Source organism: Oncorhynchus keta, chromosome 9, assembly GCF_023373465.1.
Source record: "Oncorhynchus keta strain PuntledgeMale-10-30-2019 chromosome 9, Oket_V2, whole genome shotgun sequence".
NCBI lineage: Eukaryota > Metazoa > Chordata > Actinopteri > Salmoniformes > Salmonidae > Oncorhynchus > Oncorhynchus keta.
Genome location: NC_068429.1, coordinates 14,416,227 through 14,439,280, shown reverse-complemented (window position 1 = coordinate 14,439,280; position 23,054 = coordinate 14,416,227). Strand labels below are relative to the sequence as shown.

At 37.5% G+C, this 23,054-nt stretch overlaps 1 protein-coding gene across 1 annotated transcript; it reads left to right on the top strand.

Annotated features, from left to right (window-relative positions):
- The first annotated feature begins 17,813 nt into the window (after positions 1-17,813).
- Positions 17,814-20,134, top strand: ier5l (immediate early response 5-like). The gene has a single exon (XM_035775507.2). It carries the CDS (start codon positions 17,985-17,987, stop codon positions 18,903-18,905), a length of 921 nt encoding a protein of 306 aa, XP_035631400.1. The 5' UTR covers positions 17,814-17,984; the 3' UTR covers positions 18,906-20,134.
- Positions 20,135-23,054: the final 2,920 nt, after the last annotated feature.

Here is a 23,054-nt window from a genome sequence, read left to right as displayed (position 1 = left end):
GAAAGGTGCAGATATCTGAAACAACTTACTTTTTCAACTTATCTCGTATAGAGAGTGGCATCTGAGAAGGTCGAGCACTAATAACATTAAATGTAGAGAACATGGAAACCAGTTTGGACCTCTTGGCATAACAGTTTAGGTGTTGTGTTAACAGTTGACAGTTCCACTGTAAAAGTAGAAGTGTGCAATTTGGTATAGTAAAAACATGCACTCTTCCGAAGGGAATACTTTGGAGCAATTTAAAAGGAATATTTCATAGCAACAAGAAAACAGTTACTATCTTCATGTTTCCAAATAACTGACAGTCATATGGCAGGTTAATTATTTGTTGTTTTCAAATATGGTATGTTATCATTGTAGCCTGTTAACCTTGACAGTAAAGGATGACACTAGGTATCTTTCATATACATTCATTAGGCTTTATTAGAATACCTACAGTAAAGTGGTACTGTTTATCTAACTATACATTCATTAGGCTTTATTAGAACACCTACAGTAAAGTGGTACTGTTTATCTAACTATACATTCATTAGGCTTTATTAGAACACCTACAGTAAAGTGGTACTGTTTATCTAACTATACATTCATTAGGCCTTATTAGAATACCTACAGTAAAGTGGTACTGTTTATCTAACTATACATTCATTAGGCTTTATTAGAACACCTACAGTAAAGTGGTACTGTTTATCTAACGATACATTCATTAGGCCTTATTAGAACACCTACAGTAAAGTGGTACTGTTTATCTAACTATACATTCATTAGGCCTTATTAGGACACCTACAGTAAAGTGGTACTGTTTATCTAACGATACATTCATTAGGCCTTATTAGAACACCTACAGTAAAGTGGTACTGTTTATCTAACGATACATTCATTAGGCCTTATTAGAATACCTACAGTAAAGTGGTACTGTTTATCTAACTATACATTCATTAGGCCTTATTAGGACACCTACAGTAAAGTGGTACTGTTTATCTAACTATACATTCATTAGGCCTTATTAGAACACCTACAGTAAAGTGGTACTGTTTATCTAACGATACATTCATTAGGCCTTATTAGAACACCTACAGTAAAGTGGTACTGTTTATCTAACTATACATTCATTAGGCCTTATTAGAATACCTACAGTAAAGTGGTACTGTTTATCTAACTATACATTCATTAGGCCTTATTAGAACACCTACAGTAAAGTGGTACTGTTTATCTAACACTATACATTCATTAGGCCTTATTAGAACACCTACAGTAAAGTGGTACTGTTTATCTAACTATAAATTCATTAGGCCTTATTAGAACACCTACAGTAAAGTGGTACTGTTTATCTAACTATACATTCATTAGGCCTTATTAGGACACCTACAGTAAAGTGGTACTGTTTATCTAACGATACATTCATTAGGCCTTATTAGAACACCTACAGTAAAGTGGTACTGTTTATCTAACACTATACATTCATTAGGCCTTATTAGAATACCTACAGTAAAGTGGTACTGTTTATCTAACTATACATTCATTAGGCCTTATTAGAATACCTACAGTAAAGTGGTACTGTTTATCTAACTATACATTCATTAGGCCTTATTAGAACACCTACAGTAAAGTGGTACTGTTTATCTAACGATACATTCATTAGGCCTTATTAGAACACCTACAGTAAAGTGGTACTGTTTATCTAACTATACATTCATTAGGCCTTATTAGAATACCTACAGTAAAGTGGTACTGTTTATCTGACACTATACATTCATTAGGCCTTATTAGAACACCTACAGTAAAGTGGTACTGTTTATCTAACTATACATTCATTAGGCCTTATTAGAACACCTACAGTAAAGTGGTACTGTTTATCTAACTATACATTCATTAGGCCTTATTAGAACACCTACAGTAAAGTGGTACTGTTTATCTAACACTATACATTCATTAGGCTTTATTAGAACACCTAAAGTAAAGTGGTACTGTTTATCTAACACTATACATTCATTAGGCCTTATTAGAACACCTACAGTAAAGTGGTACTGTTTATCTAACACTATACATTCATTAGGCTTTATTAGAACACCTACAGTAAAGTGGTACTGTTTATCTAACACTATACATTCATTAGGCCTTATTAGAACACCTACAGTAAAGTGGTACTGTTTATCTGACACTATACATTCATTAGGCCTTATTAGAACACCTACAGTAAAGTGGTACTGTTTATCTAACGATACATTCATTAGGCCTTATTAGGACACCTACAGTAAAGTGGTACTGTTTATCTAACTATACATTCATTAGGCCTTATTAGAACACCTACAGTAAAGTGGTACTGTTTATCTAACTATACATTCATTAGGCCTTATTAGAACACCTACAGTAAAGTGGTACTGTTTATCTAACTATACATTCATTAGGCCTTATTAGAACACCTACAGTAAAGTGGTACTGTTTATCTGACACTATACATTCATTAGGCCTTATTAGAACACCTACAGTAAAGTGGTACTGTTTATCTAACTATACATTCATTAGGCCTTATTAGAATACCTACAGTAAAGTGGTACTGTTTATCTAACTATACATTCATTAGGCCTTATTAGAACACCTACAGTAAAGTGGTACTGTTTATCTAACTATACATTCATTAGGCCTTATTAGAACACCTACAGTAAAGTGGTACTGTTTATCTAACTATACATTCATTAGGCCTTATTAGAATACCTACAGTAAAGTGGTACTGTTTATCTAACTATACATTCATTAGGCCTTATTAGAACACCTACAGTAAAGTGGTACTGTTTATCTAACTATACATTCATTAGGCCTTATTAGAATACCTACAGTAAAGTGGTACTGTTTATCTGACACTATACATTCATTAGGCCTTATTAGAACACCTACAGTAAAGTGGTACTGTTTATCTAACACTATACATTCATTAGGCCTTATTAGAACACCTACAGTAAAGTGGTACTGTTTATCTAACACTATACATTCATTAGGCCTTATTAGAACACCTACAGTAAAGTGGTACTGTTTATCTAACGATACATTCATTAGGCCTTATTAGGACACCTACAGTAAAGTGGTACTGTTTATCTAACTATACATTCATTAGGCCTTATTAGAACACCTACAGTAAAGTGGTACTGTTTATCTAACTATACATTCATTAGGCTTTATTAGAACACCTACAGTAAAGTGGTACTGTTTATCTAACTATACATTCATTAGGCTTTATTAGAACACCTACAGTAAAGTGGTACTGTTTATCTAACTATACATTCATTAGGCCTTATTAGAACACCTACAGTAAAGTGGTACTGTTTATCTAACACTATACATTCATTAGGCCTTATTAGAACACCTACAGTAAAGTGGTACTGTTTATCTAACGATACATTCATTAGGCCTTATTAGGACACCTACAGTAAAGTGGTACTGTTTATCTAACACTATACATTCATTAGGCCTTATTAGAACACCTACAGTAAAGTGGTACTGTTTATCTAACACTATACATTCATTAGGCCTTATTAGAACACCTACAGTAAAGTGGTACTGTTTATCTAACACTATACATTCATTAGGCCTTATTAGAACACCTACAGTAAAGTGGTACTGTTTATCTAACACTATACATTCATTAGGCCTTATTAGAACACCTACAGTAAAGTGGTACTGTTTATCTAACACTATACATTCATTAGGCCTTATTAGAACACCTACAGTAAAGTGGTACTGTTTATCTAACGATACATTCATTAGGCCTTATTAGGACACCTACAGTAAAGTGGTACTGTTTATCTAACTATACATTCATTAGGCCTTATTAGAACACCTACAGTAAAGTGGTACTGTTTATCTAACTATACATTCATTAGGCTTTATTAGAACACCTACAGTAAAGTGGTACTGTTTATCTAACTATACATTCATTAGGCTTTATTAGAACACCTACAGTAAAGTGGTACTGTTTATCTAACACTATACATTCATTAGGCCTTATTAGAACACCTACAGTAAAGTGGTACTGTTTATCTAACACTATACATTCATTAGGCCTTATTAGAACACCTACAGTAAAGTGGTACTGTTTATCTAACGATACATTCATTAGGCCTTATTAGGACACCTACAGTAAAGTGGTACTGTTTATCTAACTATACATTCATTAGGCCTTATTAGAACACCTACAGTAAAGTGGTACTGTTTATCTAACTATACATTCATTAGGCTTTATTAGAACACCTACAGTAAAGTGGTACTGTTTATCTAACTATACATTCATTAGGCTTTATTAGAACACCTACAGTAAAGTGGTACTGTTTATCTAACTATACATTCATTAGGCCTTATTAGAACACCTACAGTAAAGTGGTACTGTTTATCTAACTATACATTCATTAGGCCTTATTAGAACACCTACAGTAAAGTGGTACTGTTTATCTAACTATACATTCATTAGGCCTTATTAGAACACCTACAGTAAAGTGGTACTGTTTATCTAACTATACATTCATTAGGCCTTATTAGAACACCTACAGTAAAGTGGTACTGTTTATCTAACTATACATTCATTAGGCCTTATTAGAACACCTACAGTAAAGTGGTACTGTTTATCTAACTATACATTCATTAGGCCTTATTAGAACACCTACAGTAAAGTGGTACTGTTTATCTAACTATACATTCATTAGGCCTTATTAGAACACCTACAGTAAAGTGGTACTGTTTATCTAACTATACATTCATTAGGCCTTATTAGAACACCTACAGTAAAGTGGTACTGTTTATCTAACTATACATTCATTAGGCCTTATTAGGACACCTACAGTAAAGTGGTACTGTTTATCTAACTATACATTCATTAGGCCTTATTAGAACACCTACAGTAAAGTGGTACTGTTTATCTGACACTATACATTCATTAGGCTTTATCAGAATACCTACAGTAAAGTGGTACTGTTTATCTGACACTATACATTCATTAGGCTTTATTAGAATACCTACAGTAAAGTGGTACTGTTTATCTAACTATACATTCATTAGGCCTTATTAGAACACCTACAGTAAAGTGGTACTGTTTATCTAACTATACATTCATTAGGCCTTATTAGAACACCTACAGTAAAGTGGTACTGTTTATCTAACACTATACATTCATTAGGCCTTATTAGAATACCTACAGTAAAGTGGTACTGTTTATCTAACTATACATTCATTAGGCTTTATTAGAACACCTACAGTAAAGTGGTACTGTTTATCTAACTATACATTCATTAGGCCTTATTAGAACACCTACAGTAAAGTGGTACTGTTTATCTAACACTATACATTCATTAGGCCTTATTAGAATACCTACAGTAAAGTGGTACTGTTTATCTAACTATACATTCATTAGGCTTTATTAGAACACCTACAGTAAAGTGGTACTGTTTATCTAACTATACATTCATTAGGCTTTATTAGAACACCTACAGTAAAGTGGTACTGTTTATCTAACTATACATTCATTAGGCCTTATTAGGACACCTACAGTAAAGTGGTACTGTTTATCTAACTATACATTCATTAGGCCTTATTAGAACACCTACAGTAAAGTGGTACTGTTTATCTAACTATACATTCATTAGGCCTTATTAGAACACCTACAGTAAAGTGGTACTGTTTATCTAACTATACATTCATTAGGCCTTATTAGGACACCTACAGTAAAGTGGTACTGTTTATCTAACTATACATTCATTAGGCCTTATTAGAACACCTACAGTAAAGTGGTACTGTTTATCTAACTATACATTCATTAGGCCTTATTAGGACACCTACAGTAAAGTGGTACTGTTTATCTAACTATACATTCATTAGGCCTTATTAGAACACCTACAGTAAAGTGGTACTGTTTATCTAACTATACATTCATTAGGCCTTATTAGAACACCTACAGTAAAGTGGTACTGTTTATCTAACTATACATTCATTAGGCCTTATTAGAATACCTACAGTAAAGTGGTACTGTTTATCTAACTATACATTCATTAGGCTTTATTAGAACACCTACAGTAAAGTGGTACTGTTTATCTAACTATACATTCATTAGGCCTTATTAGAACACCTACAGTAAAGTGGTACTGTTTATCTAACTATACATTCATTAGGCCTTATTAGAATACCTACAGTAAAGTGGTACTGTTTATCTAACACTATACATTCATTAGGCCTTATTAGAACACCTACAGTAAAGTGGTACTGTTTATCTAACTATACATTCATTAGGCCTTATTAGAACACCTACAGTAAAGTGGTACTGTTTATCTAACTATACATTCATTAGGCCTTATTAGAACACCTACAGTAAAGTGGTACTGTTTATCTAACTATACATTCATTAGGCCTTATTAGAACACCTACAGTAAAGTGGTACTGTTTATCTGACACTATACATTCATTAGGCCTTATTAGAACACCTACAGTAAAGTGGTACTGTTTATCTAACTATACATTCATTAGGCCTTATTAGAACACCTACAGTAAAGTGGTACTGTTTATCTAACACTATACATTCATTAGGCCTTATTAGAACACCTACAGTAAAGTGGTACTGTTTATCTAACACTATACATTCATTAGGCCTTATTAGAACACCTACAGTAAAGTGGTACTGTTTATCTAACTATACATTCATTAGGCCTTATTAGGACACCTACAGTAAAGTGGTACTGTTTATCTAACTATACATTCATTAGGCCTTATTAGAACACCTACAGTAAAGTGGTACTGTTTATCTAACACTATACATTCATTAGGCCTTATTAGAATACCTACAGTAAAGTGGTACTGTTTATCTAACACTATACATTCATTAGGCCTTATTAGAACACCTACAGTAAAGTGGTACTGTTTATCTAACACTATACATTCATTAGGCCTTATTAGAACACCTACAGTAAAGTGGTACTGTTTATCTAACTATACATTCATTAGGCCTTATTAGGACACCTACAGTAAAGTGGTACTGTTTATCTAACTATACATTCATTAGGCCTTATTAGAACACCTACAGTAAAGTGGTACTGTTTATCTAACTATACATTCATTAGGCTTTATTAGAATACCTACAGTAAAGTGGTACTGTTTATCTAACTATACATTCATTAGGCCTTATTAGAACACCTACAGTAAAGTGGTACTGTTTATCTAACTATACATTCATTAGGCCTTCTTAGAACACCTACAGTAAAGTGGTACTGTTTATCTAACTATACATTCATTAGGCCTTATTAGAACACCTACAGTAAAGTGGTACTGTTTATCTAACTATACATTCATTAGGCCTTATTAGGACACCTACAGTAAAGTGGTACTGTTTATCTAACTATACATTCATTAGGCCTTATTAGAACACCTACAGTAAAGTGGTACTGTTTATCTAACTATACATTCATTAGGCCTTATTAGAACACCTACAGTAAAGTGGTACTGTTTATCTAACTATACATTCATTAGGCCTTATTAGAACACCTACAGTAAAGTGGTACTGTTTATCTAACTATACATTCATTAGGCCTTATTAGAACACCTACAGTAAAGTGGTACTGTTTATCTAACTATACATTCATTAGGCCTTATTAGAACACCTACAGTAAAGTGGTACTGTTTATCTAACTATACATTCATTAGGCCTTATTAGAATACCTACAGTAAAGTGGTACTGTTTATCTAACTATACATTCATTAGGCCTTATTAGAACACCTACAGTAAAGTGGTACTGTTTATCTAACGATACATTCATTAGGCTTTATTAGAACACCTACAGTAAAGTGGTACTGTTTATCTAACACTATACATTCATTAGGCCTTATTAGAACACCTACAGTAAAGTGGTACTGTTTATCTAACTATACATTCATTAGGCCTTATTAGGACACCTACAGTAAAGTGGTACTGTTTATCTAACTATACATTCATTAGGCCTTATTAGAACACCTACAGTAAAGTGGTACTGTTTATCTAACTATACATTCATTAGGCTTTATTAGAACACCTACAGTAAAGTGGTACTGTTTATCTAACTATACATTCATTAGGCCTTATTAGAACACCTACAGTAAAGTGGTACTGTTTATCTAACTATACATTCATTAGGCCTTATTAGAACACCTACAGTAAAGTGGTACTGTTTATCTGACACTATACATTCATTAGGCCTTATTAGAACACCTACAGTAAAGTGGTACTGTTTATCTAACTATACATTCATTAGGCCTTATTAGAACACCTACAGTAAAGTGGTACTGTTTATCTAACTATACATTCATTAGGCCTTATTAGAACACCTACAGTAAAGTGGTACTGTTTATCTGACACTATACATTCATTAGGCCTTATTAGAACACCTACAGTAAAGTGGTACTGTTTATCTAACTATACATTCATTAGGCCTTATTAGAACACCTACAGTAAAGTGGTACTGTTTATCTAACTATACATTCATTAGGCCTTATTAGAATACCTACAGTAAAGTGGTACTGTTTATCTAACTATACATTCATTAGGCCTTATTAGAACACCTACAGTAAAGTGGTACTGTTTATCTAACACTATACATTCATTAGGCCTTATTAGAACACCTACAGTAAAGTGGTACTGTTTATCTAACTATACATTCATTAGGCTTTATTAGAACACCTACAGTAAAGTGGTACTGTTTATCTAACTATACATTCATTAGGCCTTATTAGAACACCTACAGTAAAGTGGTACTGTTTATCTGACACTATACATTCATTAGGCCTTATTAGAACACCTACAGTAAAGTGGTACTGTTTATCTAACTATACATTCATTAGGCCTTATTAGAACACCTACAGTAAAGTGGTACTGTTTATCTAACTATACATTCATTAGGCTTTATTAGAACACCTACAGTAAAGTGGTACTGTTTATCTAACTATACATTCATTAGGCCTTATTAGAACACCTACAGTAAAGTGGTACTGTTTATCTAACTATACATTCATTAGGCCTTATTAGAATACCTACAGTAAAGTGGTACTGTTTATCTAACTATACATTCATTAGGCCTTATTAGAACACCTACAGTAAAGTGGTACTGTTTATCTAACTATACATTCATTAGGCTTTATTAGAACACCTACAGTAAAGTGGTACTGTTTATCTAACTATACATTCATTAGGCCTTATTAGAATACCTACAGTAAAGTGGTACTGTTTATCTAACTATACATTCATTAGGCCTTATTAGAACACCTACAGTAAAGTGGTACTGTTTATCTAACTATACATTCATTAGGCTTTATTAGAACACCTACAGTAAAGTGGTACTGTTTATCTAACTATACATTCATTAGGCCTTATTAGAACACCTACAGTAAAGTGGTACTGTTTATCTAACTATACATTCATTAGGCCTTATTAGAATACCTACAGTAAAGTGGTACTGTTTATCTAACTATACATTCATTAGGCCTTATTAGAACACCTACAGTAAAGTGGTACTGTTTATCTAACTATACATTCATTAGGCTTTATTAGAACACCTACAGTAAAGTGGTACTGTTTATCTAACTATACATTCATTAGGCCTTATTAGAATACCTACAGTAAAGTGGTACTGTTTATCTAACTATACATTCATTAGGCCTTATTAGAACACCTACAGTAAAGTGGTACTGTTTATCTAACTATACATTCATTAGGCCTTATTAGAACACCTACAGTAAAGTGGTACTGTTTATCTAACTATACATTCATTAGGCCTTATTAGAATACCTACAGTAAAGTGGTACTGTTTATCTAACTATACATTCATTAGGCCTTATTAGAATACCTACAGTAAAGTGGTACTGTTTATCTAACTATACATTCATTAGGCCTTATTAGAACACCTACAGTAAAGTGGTACTGTTTATCTAACTATACATTCATTAGGCCTTATTAGAACACCTACAGTAAAGTGGTACTGTTTATCTAACTATACATTCATTAGGCCTTATTAGAACACCTACAGTAAAGTGGTACTGTTTATCTAACTATACATTCATTAGGCCTTATTAGAACACCTACAGTAAAGTGGTACTGTTTATCTAACTATACATTCATTAGGCCTTATTAGAATACCTACAGTAAAGTGGTACTGTTTATCTAACTATACATTCATTAGGCCTTATTAGAATACCTACAGTAAAGTGGTACTGTTTATCTGACACTATACATTCATTAGGCCTTATTAGAACACCTACAGTAAAGTGGTACTGTTTATCTAACTATACATTCATTAGGCCTTATTAGAACACCTACAGTAAAGTGGTACTGTTTATCTAACTATACATTCATTAGGCCTTATTAGAATACCTACAGTAAAGTGGTACTGTTTATCTAACTATACATTCATTAGGCCTTATTAGAATACCTACAGTAAAGTGGTACTGTTTATCTAACTATACATTCATTAGGCCTTATTAGAGCACCTACAGTAAAGTGGTACTGTTTATCTAACTATACATTCATTAGGCTTTATTAGAACACCTACAGTAAAGTGGTACTGTTTATCTAACTATACATTCATTAGGCCTTATTAGAATACCTACAGTAAAGTGGTACTGTTTATCTAACTATACATTCATTAGGCCTTATTAGAACACCTACAGTAAAGTGGTACTGTTTATCTAACTATACATTCATTAGGCCTTATTAGAACACCTACAGTAAAGTGGTACTGTTTATCTAACTATACATTCATTAGGCCTTATTAGAACACCTACAGTAAAGTGGTACTGTTTATCTAACTATACATTCATTAGGCCTTATTAGAACACCTACAGTAAAGTGGTACTGTTTATCTAACTATACATTCATTAGGCCTTATTAGAACACCTACAGTAAAGTGGTACTGTTTATCTAACTATACATTCATTAGGCCTTATTAGAATACCTACAGTAAAGTGGTACTGTTTATCTAACGATACATTCATTAGGCCTTATTAGAACACCTACAGTAAAGTGGTACTGTTTATCTAACTATACATTCATTAGGCCTTATTAGGACACCTACAGTAAAGTGGTACTGTTTATCTAACTATACATTCATTAGGCTTTATTAGAACACCTACAGTAAAGTGGTACTGTTTATCTAACTATACATTCATTAGGCTTTATTAGAATACCTACAGTAAAGTGGTACTGTTTATCTAACTATACATTCATTAGGCCTTATTAGAACACCTACAGTAAAGTGGTACTGTTTATCTAACTATACATTCATTAGGCCTTATTAGAATACCTACAGTAAAGTGGTACTGTTTATCTAACTATACATTCATTAGGCCTTATTAGAACACCTACAGTAAAGTGGTACTGTTTATCTAACTATACATTCATTAGGCCTTATTAGAACACCTACAGTAAAGTGGTACTGTTTATCTAACTATACATTCATTAGGCCTTATTAGAATACCTACAGTAAAGTGGTACTGTTTATCTAACTATACATTCATTAGGCCTTATTAGAACACCTACAGTAAAGTGGTACTGTTTATCTAACTATACATTCATTAGGCCTTATTAGAACACCTACAGTAAAGTGGTACTGTTTATCTAACTATACATTCATTAGGCCTTATTAGGACACCTACAGTAAAGTGGTACTGTTTATCTAACACTATACATTCATTAGGCCTTATTAGGACACCTACAGTAAAGTGGTACTGTTTATCTAACTATACATTCATTAGGCCTTATTAGGACACCTACAGTAAAGTGGTACTGTTTATCTAACTATACATTCATTAGGCCTTATTAGAACACCTACAGTAAAGTGGTACTGTTTATCTAACACTATACATTCATTAGGCCTTATTAGAACACCTACAGTAAAGTGGTACTGTTTATCTAACTATACATTCATTAGGCCTTATTAGGACACCTACAGTAAAGTGGTACTGTTTATCTAACTATACATTCATTAGGCCTTATTAGAACACCTACAGTAAAGTGGTACTGTTTATCTAACACTATACATTCATTAGGCCTTATTAGAACACCTACAGTAAAGTGGTACTGTTTATCTAACTATACATTCATTAGGCCTTATTAGGACACCTACAGTAAAGTGGTACTGTTTATCTAACTATACATTCATTAGGCTTTATTAGAACACCTACAGTAAAGTGGTACTGTTTATCTAACTATACATTCATTAGGCCTTATTAGAATACCTACAGTAAAGTGGTACTGTTTATCTAACTATACATTCATTAGGCCTTATTAGAACACCTACAGTAAAGTGGTACTGTTTATCTAACTATACATTCATTAGGCCTTATTAGAATACCTACAGTAAAGTGGTACTGTTTATCTAACTATACATTCATTAGGCCTTATTAGAATACCTACAGTAAAGTGGTACTGTTTATCTAACTATACATTCATTAGGCCTTATTAGAACACCTACAGTAAAGTGGTACTGTTTATCTAACTATACATTCATTAGGCCTTATTAGAACACCTACAGTAAAGTGGTACTGTTTATCTAACTATACATTCATTAGGCCTTATTAGAATACCTACAGTAAAGTGGTACTGTTTATCTAACTATACATTCATTAGGCCTTATTAGAACACCTACAGTAAAGTGGTACTGTTTATCTAACTATACATTCATTAGGCCTTATTAGAACACCTACAGTAAAGTGGTACTGTTTATCTAACTATACATTCATTAGGCCTTATTAGAATACCTACAGTAAAGTGGTACTGTTTATCTAACTATACATTCATTAGGCCTTATTAGAACACCTACAGTAAAGTGGTACTGTTTATCTAACTATACATTCATTAGGCCTTATTAGAACACCTACAGTAAAGTGGTACTGTTTATCTAACTATACATTCATTAGGCCTTATTAGAATACCTACAGTAAAGTGGTACTGTTTATCTAACTATACATTCATTAGGCCTTATTAGAACACCTACAGTAAAGTGGTACTGTTTATCTAACTATACATTCATTAGGCCTTATTAGAATACCTACAGTAAAGTGGTACTGTTTATCTAACTATACATTCATTAGGCCTTATTAGAATACCTACAGTAAAGTGGTACTGTTTATCTAACTATACATTCATTAGGCCTTATTAGAATACCTACAGTAAAGTGGTACTGTTTATCTAACTATACATTCATTAGGCCTTATTAGAATACCTACAGTAAAGTGGTACTGTTTATCTAACTATACATTCATTAGGCCTTATTAGAATACCTACAGTAAAGTGGTACTGTTTATCTAACTATACATTCATTAGGCCTTATTAGAACACCTACAGTAAAGTGGTACTGTTTATCTAACTATACATTCATTAGGCTTTATTAGAACACCTACAGTAAAGTGGTACTGTTTATCTAACTATACATTCATTAGGCTTTATTAGAACACCTACAGTAAAGTGGTACTGTTTATCTGACACTATACATTAAGTTGCTATTATAAACTGGGTGGTTCGAGCCCTGAATGCTGATTGGCTGAAAGCCGTGTTATATCAGACTGTATATCATGGGTATGACAAAACACGACGTTGTGTCGTGCCTAAGAACAGCCCTTAGCCGTGGTATATTGGCCATATACCACACCTCCTCAGACCTTATTGCTTAATTATACCTGTGTAGTAACAATGTAATTACACAAGTAACAAAATGTAATTAAAGTTTTGTTGCATAAGTCTAAAGCAAATAGACTTTGGCCATGTCCAGAAACAAGCCTGACCACTACCCCTATAGATTGGATAGGTGTGGGAACATCATGGCAAAATAGTATCAGGCCTATCAGAGAGCAAAGTGGAGCTACATCCATAATGCTTACACCGATCCAATTATTTCAGATCTACATGGAGTACCTATGGTGCAGGGGCTAGGGATATGGGTTGTTTCTGCTTATACAACGTGGGTCTAATCCTGAATGCTGATTGGTTAAAACCACATTCCACACGGTGTCTATTCCACAACTTACCACCGGCTAAATCTATGACGTAAAAATGCCTATTTACTCTGTTCCATCACAATCCACTGTCTCATCAGCCCAGCTAGGCAATTTATAAACTTGATAAACTTGAACCACCATAAATTAAAAGTATAATAATCCTGATAATTTATATTATTTGAAGATGAAGATGCTTTGGCAACACTTTGTAACATTGTCGTGAGCTTATAATGTCATATTATGATCTCATAATGCTCCTGACTAAATAGTAGCCATTTTGACTGAGTCACAAGACATTATAGATGCTTATAACATATCATAGTGCATTATACCCATTATACCTGTTATAAGTAAAGTGTTACTGATTCTTTCCCTAAGGATCATGTTATTGAGCTGCAACACTGCCAACAAAAAGCTATTATATCAGTTATTACAACACTTCAAATAATCACCAGAAATACATTGATGTGTGTGTCTGTCTGTGTGTGTGTATTGGGTCAGTGTAGTGGTGTTGTGTAGAGAAGTGTTGGCAAGGTGTGATAATTGTACACTTTCTGTGATGGATTCCGTATCGAACCCCCCACACACACTCTGCTCCCCCCCCAAAAAAACACACTGTCTCCCCCCACACTCTCTGTCTCTCTCCCCCACACACACACTCTGTCTCCCTCTCCCCCCACAACTTCTGTCCCCCCCACACACACACACTCTGTCTCTCTCTTTCTCTTCCCCAAACACACACACTGTCTCTCTCTCTCCCCACACACACTGTCCCCCCCACACACACACACACTCTCTCTCTCCCCCACTCACGCTCCCTCTCCTCCACACGCGCTCTCTCTCAAACCCCCCTCTCTCTCCCCCTCACACACACACTCTCTCTCCCTCTCCCCAACACACACGCTCTCTCTCTCCCCAACACACACACACACGCTCTCTCTCTCCCCAACACACACGCTCTCTCTCTCCCCCCACACGCGCTCTGTCTTTCTCTCCCCACATACGTGCTCCCCCCCACTCAAGCTCTCTCCCCCACACACTCGCTCTCTCTCTAACCCCACCACACACGCTCTCTGTCTCTCTCTCTGTCCCACACACACACACACACCGTCTCTCCCCTCCACACACTCTCTCTCCCCCCCACACACGCTCTCTCCCCCCACACACGCTGTCTCTGTCTCTCCCCCACACACACACGATCTCTCTCTCTCTCCGTCCCACCCACACACACACTCTGTCTCCCCCCACACACTCTCTCTCCCCCCACACACACGCTGTCTCTCTCTCCCCCACACACGCTCTCTCTCCCCCACACACACACACTCTGTCCCCCCACACACACACACACGCTCTCTCTCCCCCACACACACACACTCTCCCCCCCACACACACGCTGTCTCTCTCTCTCCCCCCCCACACACACACGCTCTCACCCCCACACACACACACACTCTCTCTCTCTCCATCCCACCCACACACACACACAATCTGCCCCCCACACACGCTCCCCCACACACACACTCTCTCTCCCCCACACACATTCTCTCTCTCCCCAACACACTCTCTCTCTCTCCCAACACACTCTGTCTCCCCCCGACACACACACACACACACACTCCATCTCTCTCTCTCCCTCCCTCCCACACACACACTCTCTCCCCCCACACACACACACTCTCCCTCTCCCCACACACACGCTCTGTCGCTCTCCCCCACACACTCTCCCTCCCACACACACACTCTCCCTCTCCCCACACACACGCTCTCTCGCTCTCCCCCACACACTCTCCCTCCCACACACACACACTCTCCCTCTCCCACACACACACACTCTCCCTCTCCCCACACACACGCTCTCTCTCTCCCTCCCACACACACGCTCTCTCTCTCCCTCCCACACACACACACACACACACACACTCTCTCTCTCTCCCTCCCACACACACACACTCTCTCTCTCCCACACACACACACACCACACATACCCCATCCCATTGTGGTTGGTAGGCTTATCACCATTCCAATTTGGTAGTCTGTCTTAGTTACACATGCAGTTATTGATTTCTTCCCTCCCTCCCCTATCTCAATGCATAGCTAAGAGAAGAGAAAGGCCCTGGGTTCTCAAGCATTGTTAAGATGCAGTGGCGTTACTCTCTCTGTCTGAGGAGGAGGAGCCGAGCAGGCAGCACCATCGGAGGCAGCGCTGCAATAGATCTGCTGTATCTGCATGATTCCCCCATCACTCCCCCTGCCCTTCCACGCCACTTCCAAGCTGAGTTGGGGAGGGAGGAAGGAAGGGAGGGAGGGGGAGATAAGAGGTAGCTTGGTGAGGTGTGTCTAGGGGGTAGGGGGAGGTGCTATGTGTGTGTTAGAGAGAGAGAGAGAGAGAGAGAGAGAGAGAGAGAGAGAGAGGTGTCTGAGGTGTGAATAAGGTGGGCCATTTTGAATTGATTTATGATATTGGGTTACAGGTGTCACTGTTTGATATCGTCATTAATAAGCTATGAAAGCCTTTAGACAAAACATTTTTGGATCATGACCCTATTCATTGTCCAGGTGGGTTGTAGGCCTTTTTAAATGCCCACTGTTCCAATGGAATATGTTTGACATGAATGGGATGCAATACATAATATACAGCTTTCTGGTTTGATAATCAGACATGCACTACATTGGACAGACATGCACTACATCGCATGCATGTTTCAATTAACACGAGATACATTGGCCAGACATGCATGAGACACAGAGATAATTAAGGTCACACTCCATCCAAGACTAATGTAAGTATAGTGTAAAAATAAAAGTTGTATATTTGATATTGAAGAACGGCAGATCTTACTGCACATATTTTATTAGTGTAAAGATAGCCGAAGACTGTGAGAAAAGATTCTCATTCTATAAAATAGAAAAGTATAGAAAATAATATAATAAAATAGAACAACTCTACTTTGTGCTTCCCTCTGATAAAACTATTCTTAATACATGTCAATATATAAACTGAGATGGTACACAAATAATAATATAATAAATAAGTAGAAATTGAATGTCAGTCTGCGTTTGTCTGAATGGTTATTGGCTTGTAATTTTAAAAAATGCACAGAGGTGGCTTGCAACATTATAATATTCATTATAATTTTATAAAAGCCAAATTATTTATTATAAGCTGGGTGGGTCGAGCCCTGAATGCTGATTGGCTGAAAGCTGAGGTATATCAGACTGTATACCACGGATAATAGCAATAGGGCACCTCACCTTTGTGATATATGGCCAATATTCCACGGCTATGGGCCTTATTGCTATTATAACATTATAATAGAGATGCAGTATCACATACATAGAGAAAAACAAAGTAATAATACAAATTAAAACTGATCATTTAACAATGAGTTAATCAATCAGATTAGAAATTAAGTATTTTATTATTCTAAACACTCATGTTAAGTTGCCTAGACTTTATTATTTGTTTGTGGAATAACTAAGATCTGAAACGAATTCATGATTTAAGATTCATGTACTAAATATTACTGGCATTTATATATTTAGATAAATCTATGAGAAATGTGTAATTCTCGTGGAGGCTTGTCACAGAGACACACGTAGGCTACTATTTGACCAGGCGCTCTAGCCCAGTGAGTCTCATGAGAGCATTCCAGTTTGGTAGTCAGTTTGGAATTTGAATAGCACAGAAGAACCGCCTCTGTCTGATTGGCCCTGAGCACCACACATGGGTGGAGTTTGCATGTCAATCAATAGGGAGGCCGGGTCCTCATTGGTGCAAGCGGAGATGGGCCGACTCCTCCTCGAAATATATATACTCTGGCTAAGTACCCCTAGCAAATGATTGCTTGCTCGCATACAGAGGGAAGCGGACAGCCGTGTTCAATGTTTCACTACCGAGCTGACTTAAGCCTTCGCCCCCGAACGAAATATCGTGACTTCCACTAAGAGAAAGTCGCTTTTCTGAGTCGGAGAGGAGCGGAAACGACTATATCACCACCATGATCAACACGATGGAGTGTGCAGTGGATGCACAAAGTCTAATCTCAATTTCCTTACGGAAGATTCACAACTCCAGGACGCAGAGAGGAGGCATTAAGCTGCACAAAAACCTCCTGGTCTCCTATGTACTGAGGAACGCCAGACAGGTCTACATGAACGAGAAGTACGCGGAGATCTACAGGATGCAGCAGTACGAGGAGGTGATGACCGTCTGCAACGAGATCCAGGAGTTAAATCCGCTGGATTTGGCCGAGGACTGCGAGGAGCAGAGCGGGGATTGCTGCGGCAACGACGGGGTGAGCGAACCGGCGAGTCTCTGCTGTGCGCTGCTGCCAGTAAGCCACCTAACAGCAGTGCAGTCAGCGCATATCCAAGCCCCATCCGCCTGCTCCGTGCCTCTCTCTCTCCAAAGCGACGAGGTCTGCAAGGAGACAGAGCCCCCGTTCTACCGGAGCTGTTGTGCGGAGGCTTACCCTGTATCGAATTGGGACTTTTCCACGGTGAACAACAACCTACACTGCAACAAAACGACAGTGCTCGATCTGGACACGCACGTAGTGACCACTGTGGAGAATGGGTACCTTCACCAGGACTGCTGCGCGTCGTTTCAACAGTGCTGCCAGGGCGCACAGTCCCCAGCCAAGAAACGCAAGGTTGACTTTGAATATTATATATCCGATATTGAGGAAGTACCGGATTTTACGCCATGTAAAAGGGCGAAATTCGAGGACTGTTCCTACGCAAATTCGGAACACTTGGACACGTCAAACATTTCCAATCTGATCTCGATTTTCGGCTCGGGGTTTTCGGGGCTGGTGAGCAGACAGGCGGACTTTGAGCAAGCCTTGAACGGACAGTTCTGTAGCAAACAAGCCCTAGCGAGCCTAGGGGCATGGACCAGAGCTATTGTAGCTTTTTGACTCCATGGTCAACTAGAATCAAACACTTTATGAAATTGTACAAAGTCTAAATCAAATTGACTTTATTTTTGCAAGAAATGCTATTTAAACATTGAACAGTTTTTGTTTGTTAACTCGTTTTTACGGAGATATGGTTGTGCCACATGATGTGCAGGCGTTTCCTTTTAAACCGAACATGTCTACATAACACATTTTTACATGGTAGTTGTGAATTTTTATCTAACGAAGTTGATTTCGTTGCCTTAAACCCAACGCATACTACTGCTAGCTATTGTTGCATACATTGAAAGTGGTTGAATGTCTCGCTCGCGGATTGTTTTGATTTGATCTCTCCTCCAGAACACTTTTGAACACAAAGTATCGTTTTTAAGACGCTACACAAGTATTGTGACTGAATAGCAAGCATTTAATGTAGCCTCAGCTCCAGGCTAAATAGAAAAGTGTGCCCATGGATGGCTTTGCAACATGCTTTTGTTGTGCGTAGTGGTTTAATACGGTAAACAACTAACAAAAGTTAACCATATGCTACACAAGTACTGTTGTGTTGTACTTGGTTTACTATATTGTATTTCTGGATTGATATTTAAACCTTGGATATCGAAACTCATATTCTAAAGAGTCGGACACCAGTAGTAGGCTATGTTACATGGAAACTACATGGCACATTCTGACCACACATACATTGACAAGTGAAGGCGCAATGGCTCAGACTTAAATTTCCCTCTCAAACTCGTGGGTGCATTCACTCTGAACCAGCTTGCTGCGTCTCTCTATTGATGTACTTGTTGTAGGCTACCCAACTTCCCACCTCATCTCTGATCAGAACCATTAATTCCTCCAAATCCCAGAATGCACGTGTAATCGAATCAATCCAGGTATTTTTTTGACAGTTCGATCTGTTGAGCGTTCCCCCTGAACCTATAACAAAAAGTTACTGATCAAGCCTTCACAGTAATTCATGATGCCAACATGGCTTGGTTTTGTGAATTTTATTTTCAAAAATTAAGACCTTTTGTTCTAAAAAGGCAAGCTCATAATTTTGCCATACATCCACACAGTATAAGCACTATGTGTACTGAAATAAAGATGTCTTTCACACGTCCTCTCCATATTTTGTTGCTATTCTTGTATTTTTGTGCATATTAAATTGTATATCACCGGGTAAAACTGTTTTAGAACATATTTGTTAAGAATTTATAATCTTAATAAAAATTTTAAAACAAATCCACTCCCTCCTTGATTTATTGTTTGAATGGCATGCTGCCCAAACTGATGAAGTCTCATGTTTATTATTCCCTGAAACTACAGTCAGAGCCATAATCACCTGATGTTTGGGGGATTCTGTCCCTATTAAGACAGTCAATCACATGCTGCAATAAGTGAGAGATGTAGGCCTATTCTGCAACCAGTGTTACAAGAGAGGATTGGGGGCCTTCATTCTTGTGTTGCATACATCATTCAGTTCCTCTCCTCCATACCACTGTGGATAACTTAATAGATATGCAGATGTATCAACGCAATTTAACACTTCCGCTAGATCAGGAAAAACCTGGTTATCAACACAAAGCCATCCATGTATTTTGGGCTACTACATTTAATTTAATGAGCTTCGTAGTCTAAAGACTACGTCTACGAGGCCTCTGCTTTTTGGACTAGGCTATTAACATTCAGGTTATTGATAAATTGAAAGAACGGTGTAAATCTAAAACAAAAGTAGCCTGTGAGTTTTGATACAATTTTAACGAATTGGTTGTTAGAATCGTGTGGAGTGCAGCATTGTAATAACAATGCAGGATATATTTTGTATCTAATAGAGATGGTGCTAAAACTGGTCCACTTGAGAGAAGGCAGTGGTTAATTTCTAGACTGTCTACGTGTACTTGGTTGACGTGCACGCTCTGGCTGACAGGGATTTTGCTGTGCGCTCTGAGCTTTTTTTGCCAGGCATCCCCCCCAAACTTGCAGTCGTGTTATCTCCGCTATATGCCACTTGGTGGTGTTCTTCAAAATCAATGAATGAAGGTATTAGAAAGCCTATGTAGCGGCACCTCAGGCTGACCTCGGCTTCGCTGCCCCCCCTCGCCACCCTCCCCAACCTCATTCATTTCGCTTCCCATCCCTCCTCCTCTCTCCCTGTCTCCCTCGTTTTTATTCCAACCCGAAACCTCTCGACTCTTCTCAATTTGAGATAGCCCACTGCGCTACGTCCAACACAAACGCAGCTATACCTTTAGCCAAGGCTACTCTTTCAAGTCTTGGTTGCCGGCACTCTTTTCAATTTGCCGTTGTGCATAATAATTTGGTATAGGTAGGTCGTAAGTAGAAAGCATCACTATGCGCGTCCGTTTTATTAGATTAGACTACTGTTTAGCATGATTTTAGGATACTACGACTAATAAAGATCAGAATGCGTTTTATAATAGGTAACAATTAATGTAGCCATTTTAGCCAAATGGGTAATGGAGATCTTATTGTGCTTTTTTAATTCGCTCTCTAATTCGATTCTTATTTGGATCATTAGGTCGTGGTAGAGGGGTTTCATCTCCAAAAAGCGATCTTGAAAATATTTTTATATAAAGCTTTAAAATGAGAGCGTTCTCCTCCCACTGTGACAAATGTTGTGGATTATGGTTCGTTTAGTGGTGTAGAGCGAGCTCCTCCGCGTGGATTCGAAATGAATAGCATCGGTCTCACACATAATTCCAAAGACTGGTGCAGTCGGGAGAATGTGGTTTCACGTTACAATTTTGTAACAACACTCATTTATAGTGACAACTGGCTTTACTACAATAGCGTATAACAAACACATTGAAAACTGCGTAACGTACGTAGTGCGCACTGGCCCTCGGCAAAATGTTGAGCAGTTGCTCCTGTCATACACACAAGTGCCTCTGTTCAGGCGGGTTCGTTCGTTTTGAGAAGTTTATAGCCTATCATCAACAAGAGTATGCATCTAGTTTCTTTTAACCCATTGGAGTGACAGAAGGTTGCTTTACCCGCGCGCATGGTCTAAAAGCGAGTTCAAACCCCCGAGCTGACAAGGTACAAATATGTCGTTCTGCCCCTGAACAGGCAGTTAACCCACTGTTCCCAGGCCGTCATTGAAAATAAGAATATGTTCTTAACTGACTTGCCTGGTTAAATAAAGGTTTAAAAAAAAAAAAAAAAAAAAGAAGCCCCTCCACGGTCCCCATCCTTATCTGCGTCGCCAGCGGTTGATGATCACAGCACAGCAGTCACTCCACGCATTTAAATTGGTGGGGGGCTGGGATGAATATAGGGTGATTCCGAACGATACGCTCAGTCTCCTCTCCTCCCTTTAATTAGGCAGCAGCAAGCAGCACTTTCAGGGGCCACTTTTTTTTGGAACGCGCTCTACCGACAGTGACGAGGCAGAAATTACGAATGGAATTTGCGTGGAGAATTCGGATCCACTGCAGAGAGAGGGAGAGACAGAGACCTATGAGTGTTTACATTTAACTACGATATTATGAATGTCTGGATCTATCTATTGATAGACCTATACAGTCGAAGTCGGAAGTTTACACACTTAGGTTGGAGTCATTAAAACTCGTTTTCAACCACTCCACAAATGTCTTGTTAACAAACTATAGTTTTGGCAAATCGGTTCGGACATCTACTTTGTGCATGGCACAAGTAATTGTTTACATATTATTTCACTTATTCACTGAATCACAATTCCAGTGGGTCAGAAGTTTACATACAAAGTTGACTGTGCCTTTAAACAGCTTGGAAAATTCCAGAAAATTATGTCATGGCTTTAGAATCTTCTGATAAATTGGAGGTGTACCTGTGGATGTTTTTCAAGGCCTACCCAGGCCTCTTTGCTTGACATCATGGGAAAATCAAAAGAAATCAGCCAAGACCTCAGAAAAAAATTGTAGACCTCCACAAGTCTGGCTCATCCTTGGGAGGAATTTCCAAATGCCTGAAGGTACCACGTTCATCTGTACAAACAATAGTACGCAAGTAGAGATGCGTTCTTTCTCTTAGAGATGAACAGACTTTGGTGCAAATCAATCCCAGAACAACAGCAAAGGACCTTGTGAAGATGCTGGATGAAACAGGTACAAAAGTATCTATATCCACAGTAAAACGAGTCCTATATCGACATAACCTGAAAGGCCG

Excerpts from the sequence above, each read along its gene's own strand:
- ier5l (XM_035775507.2), top strand. The coding sequence starts at position 17,985 with ATGATCAACACGATGGAGTGTGCAGTGGATGCACAAAGTCTAATCTCA.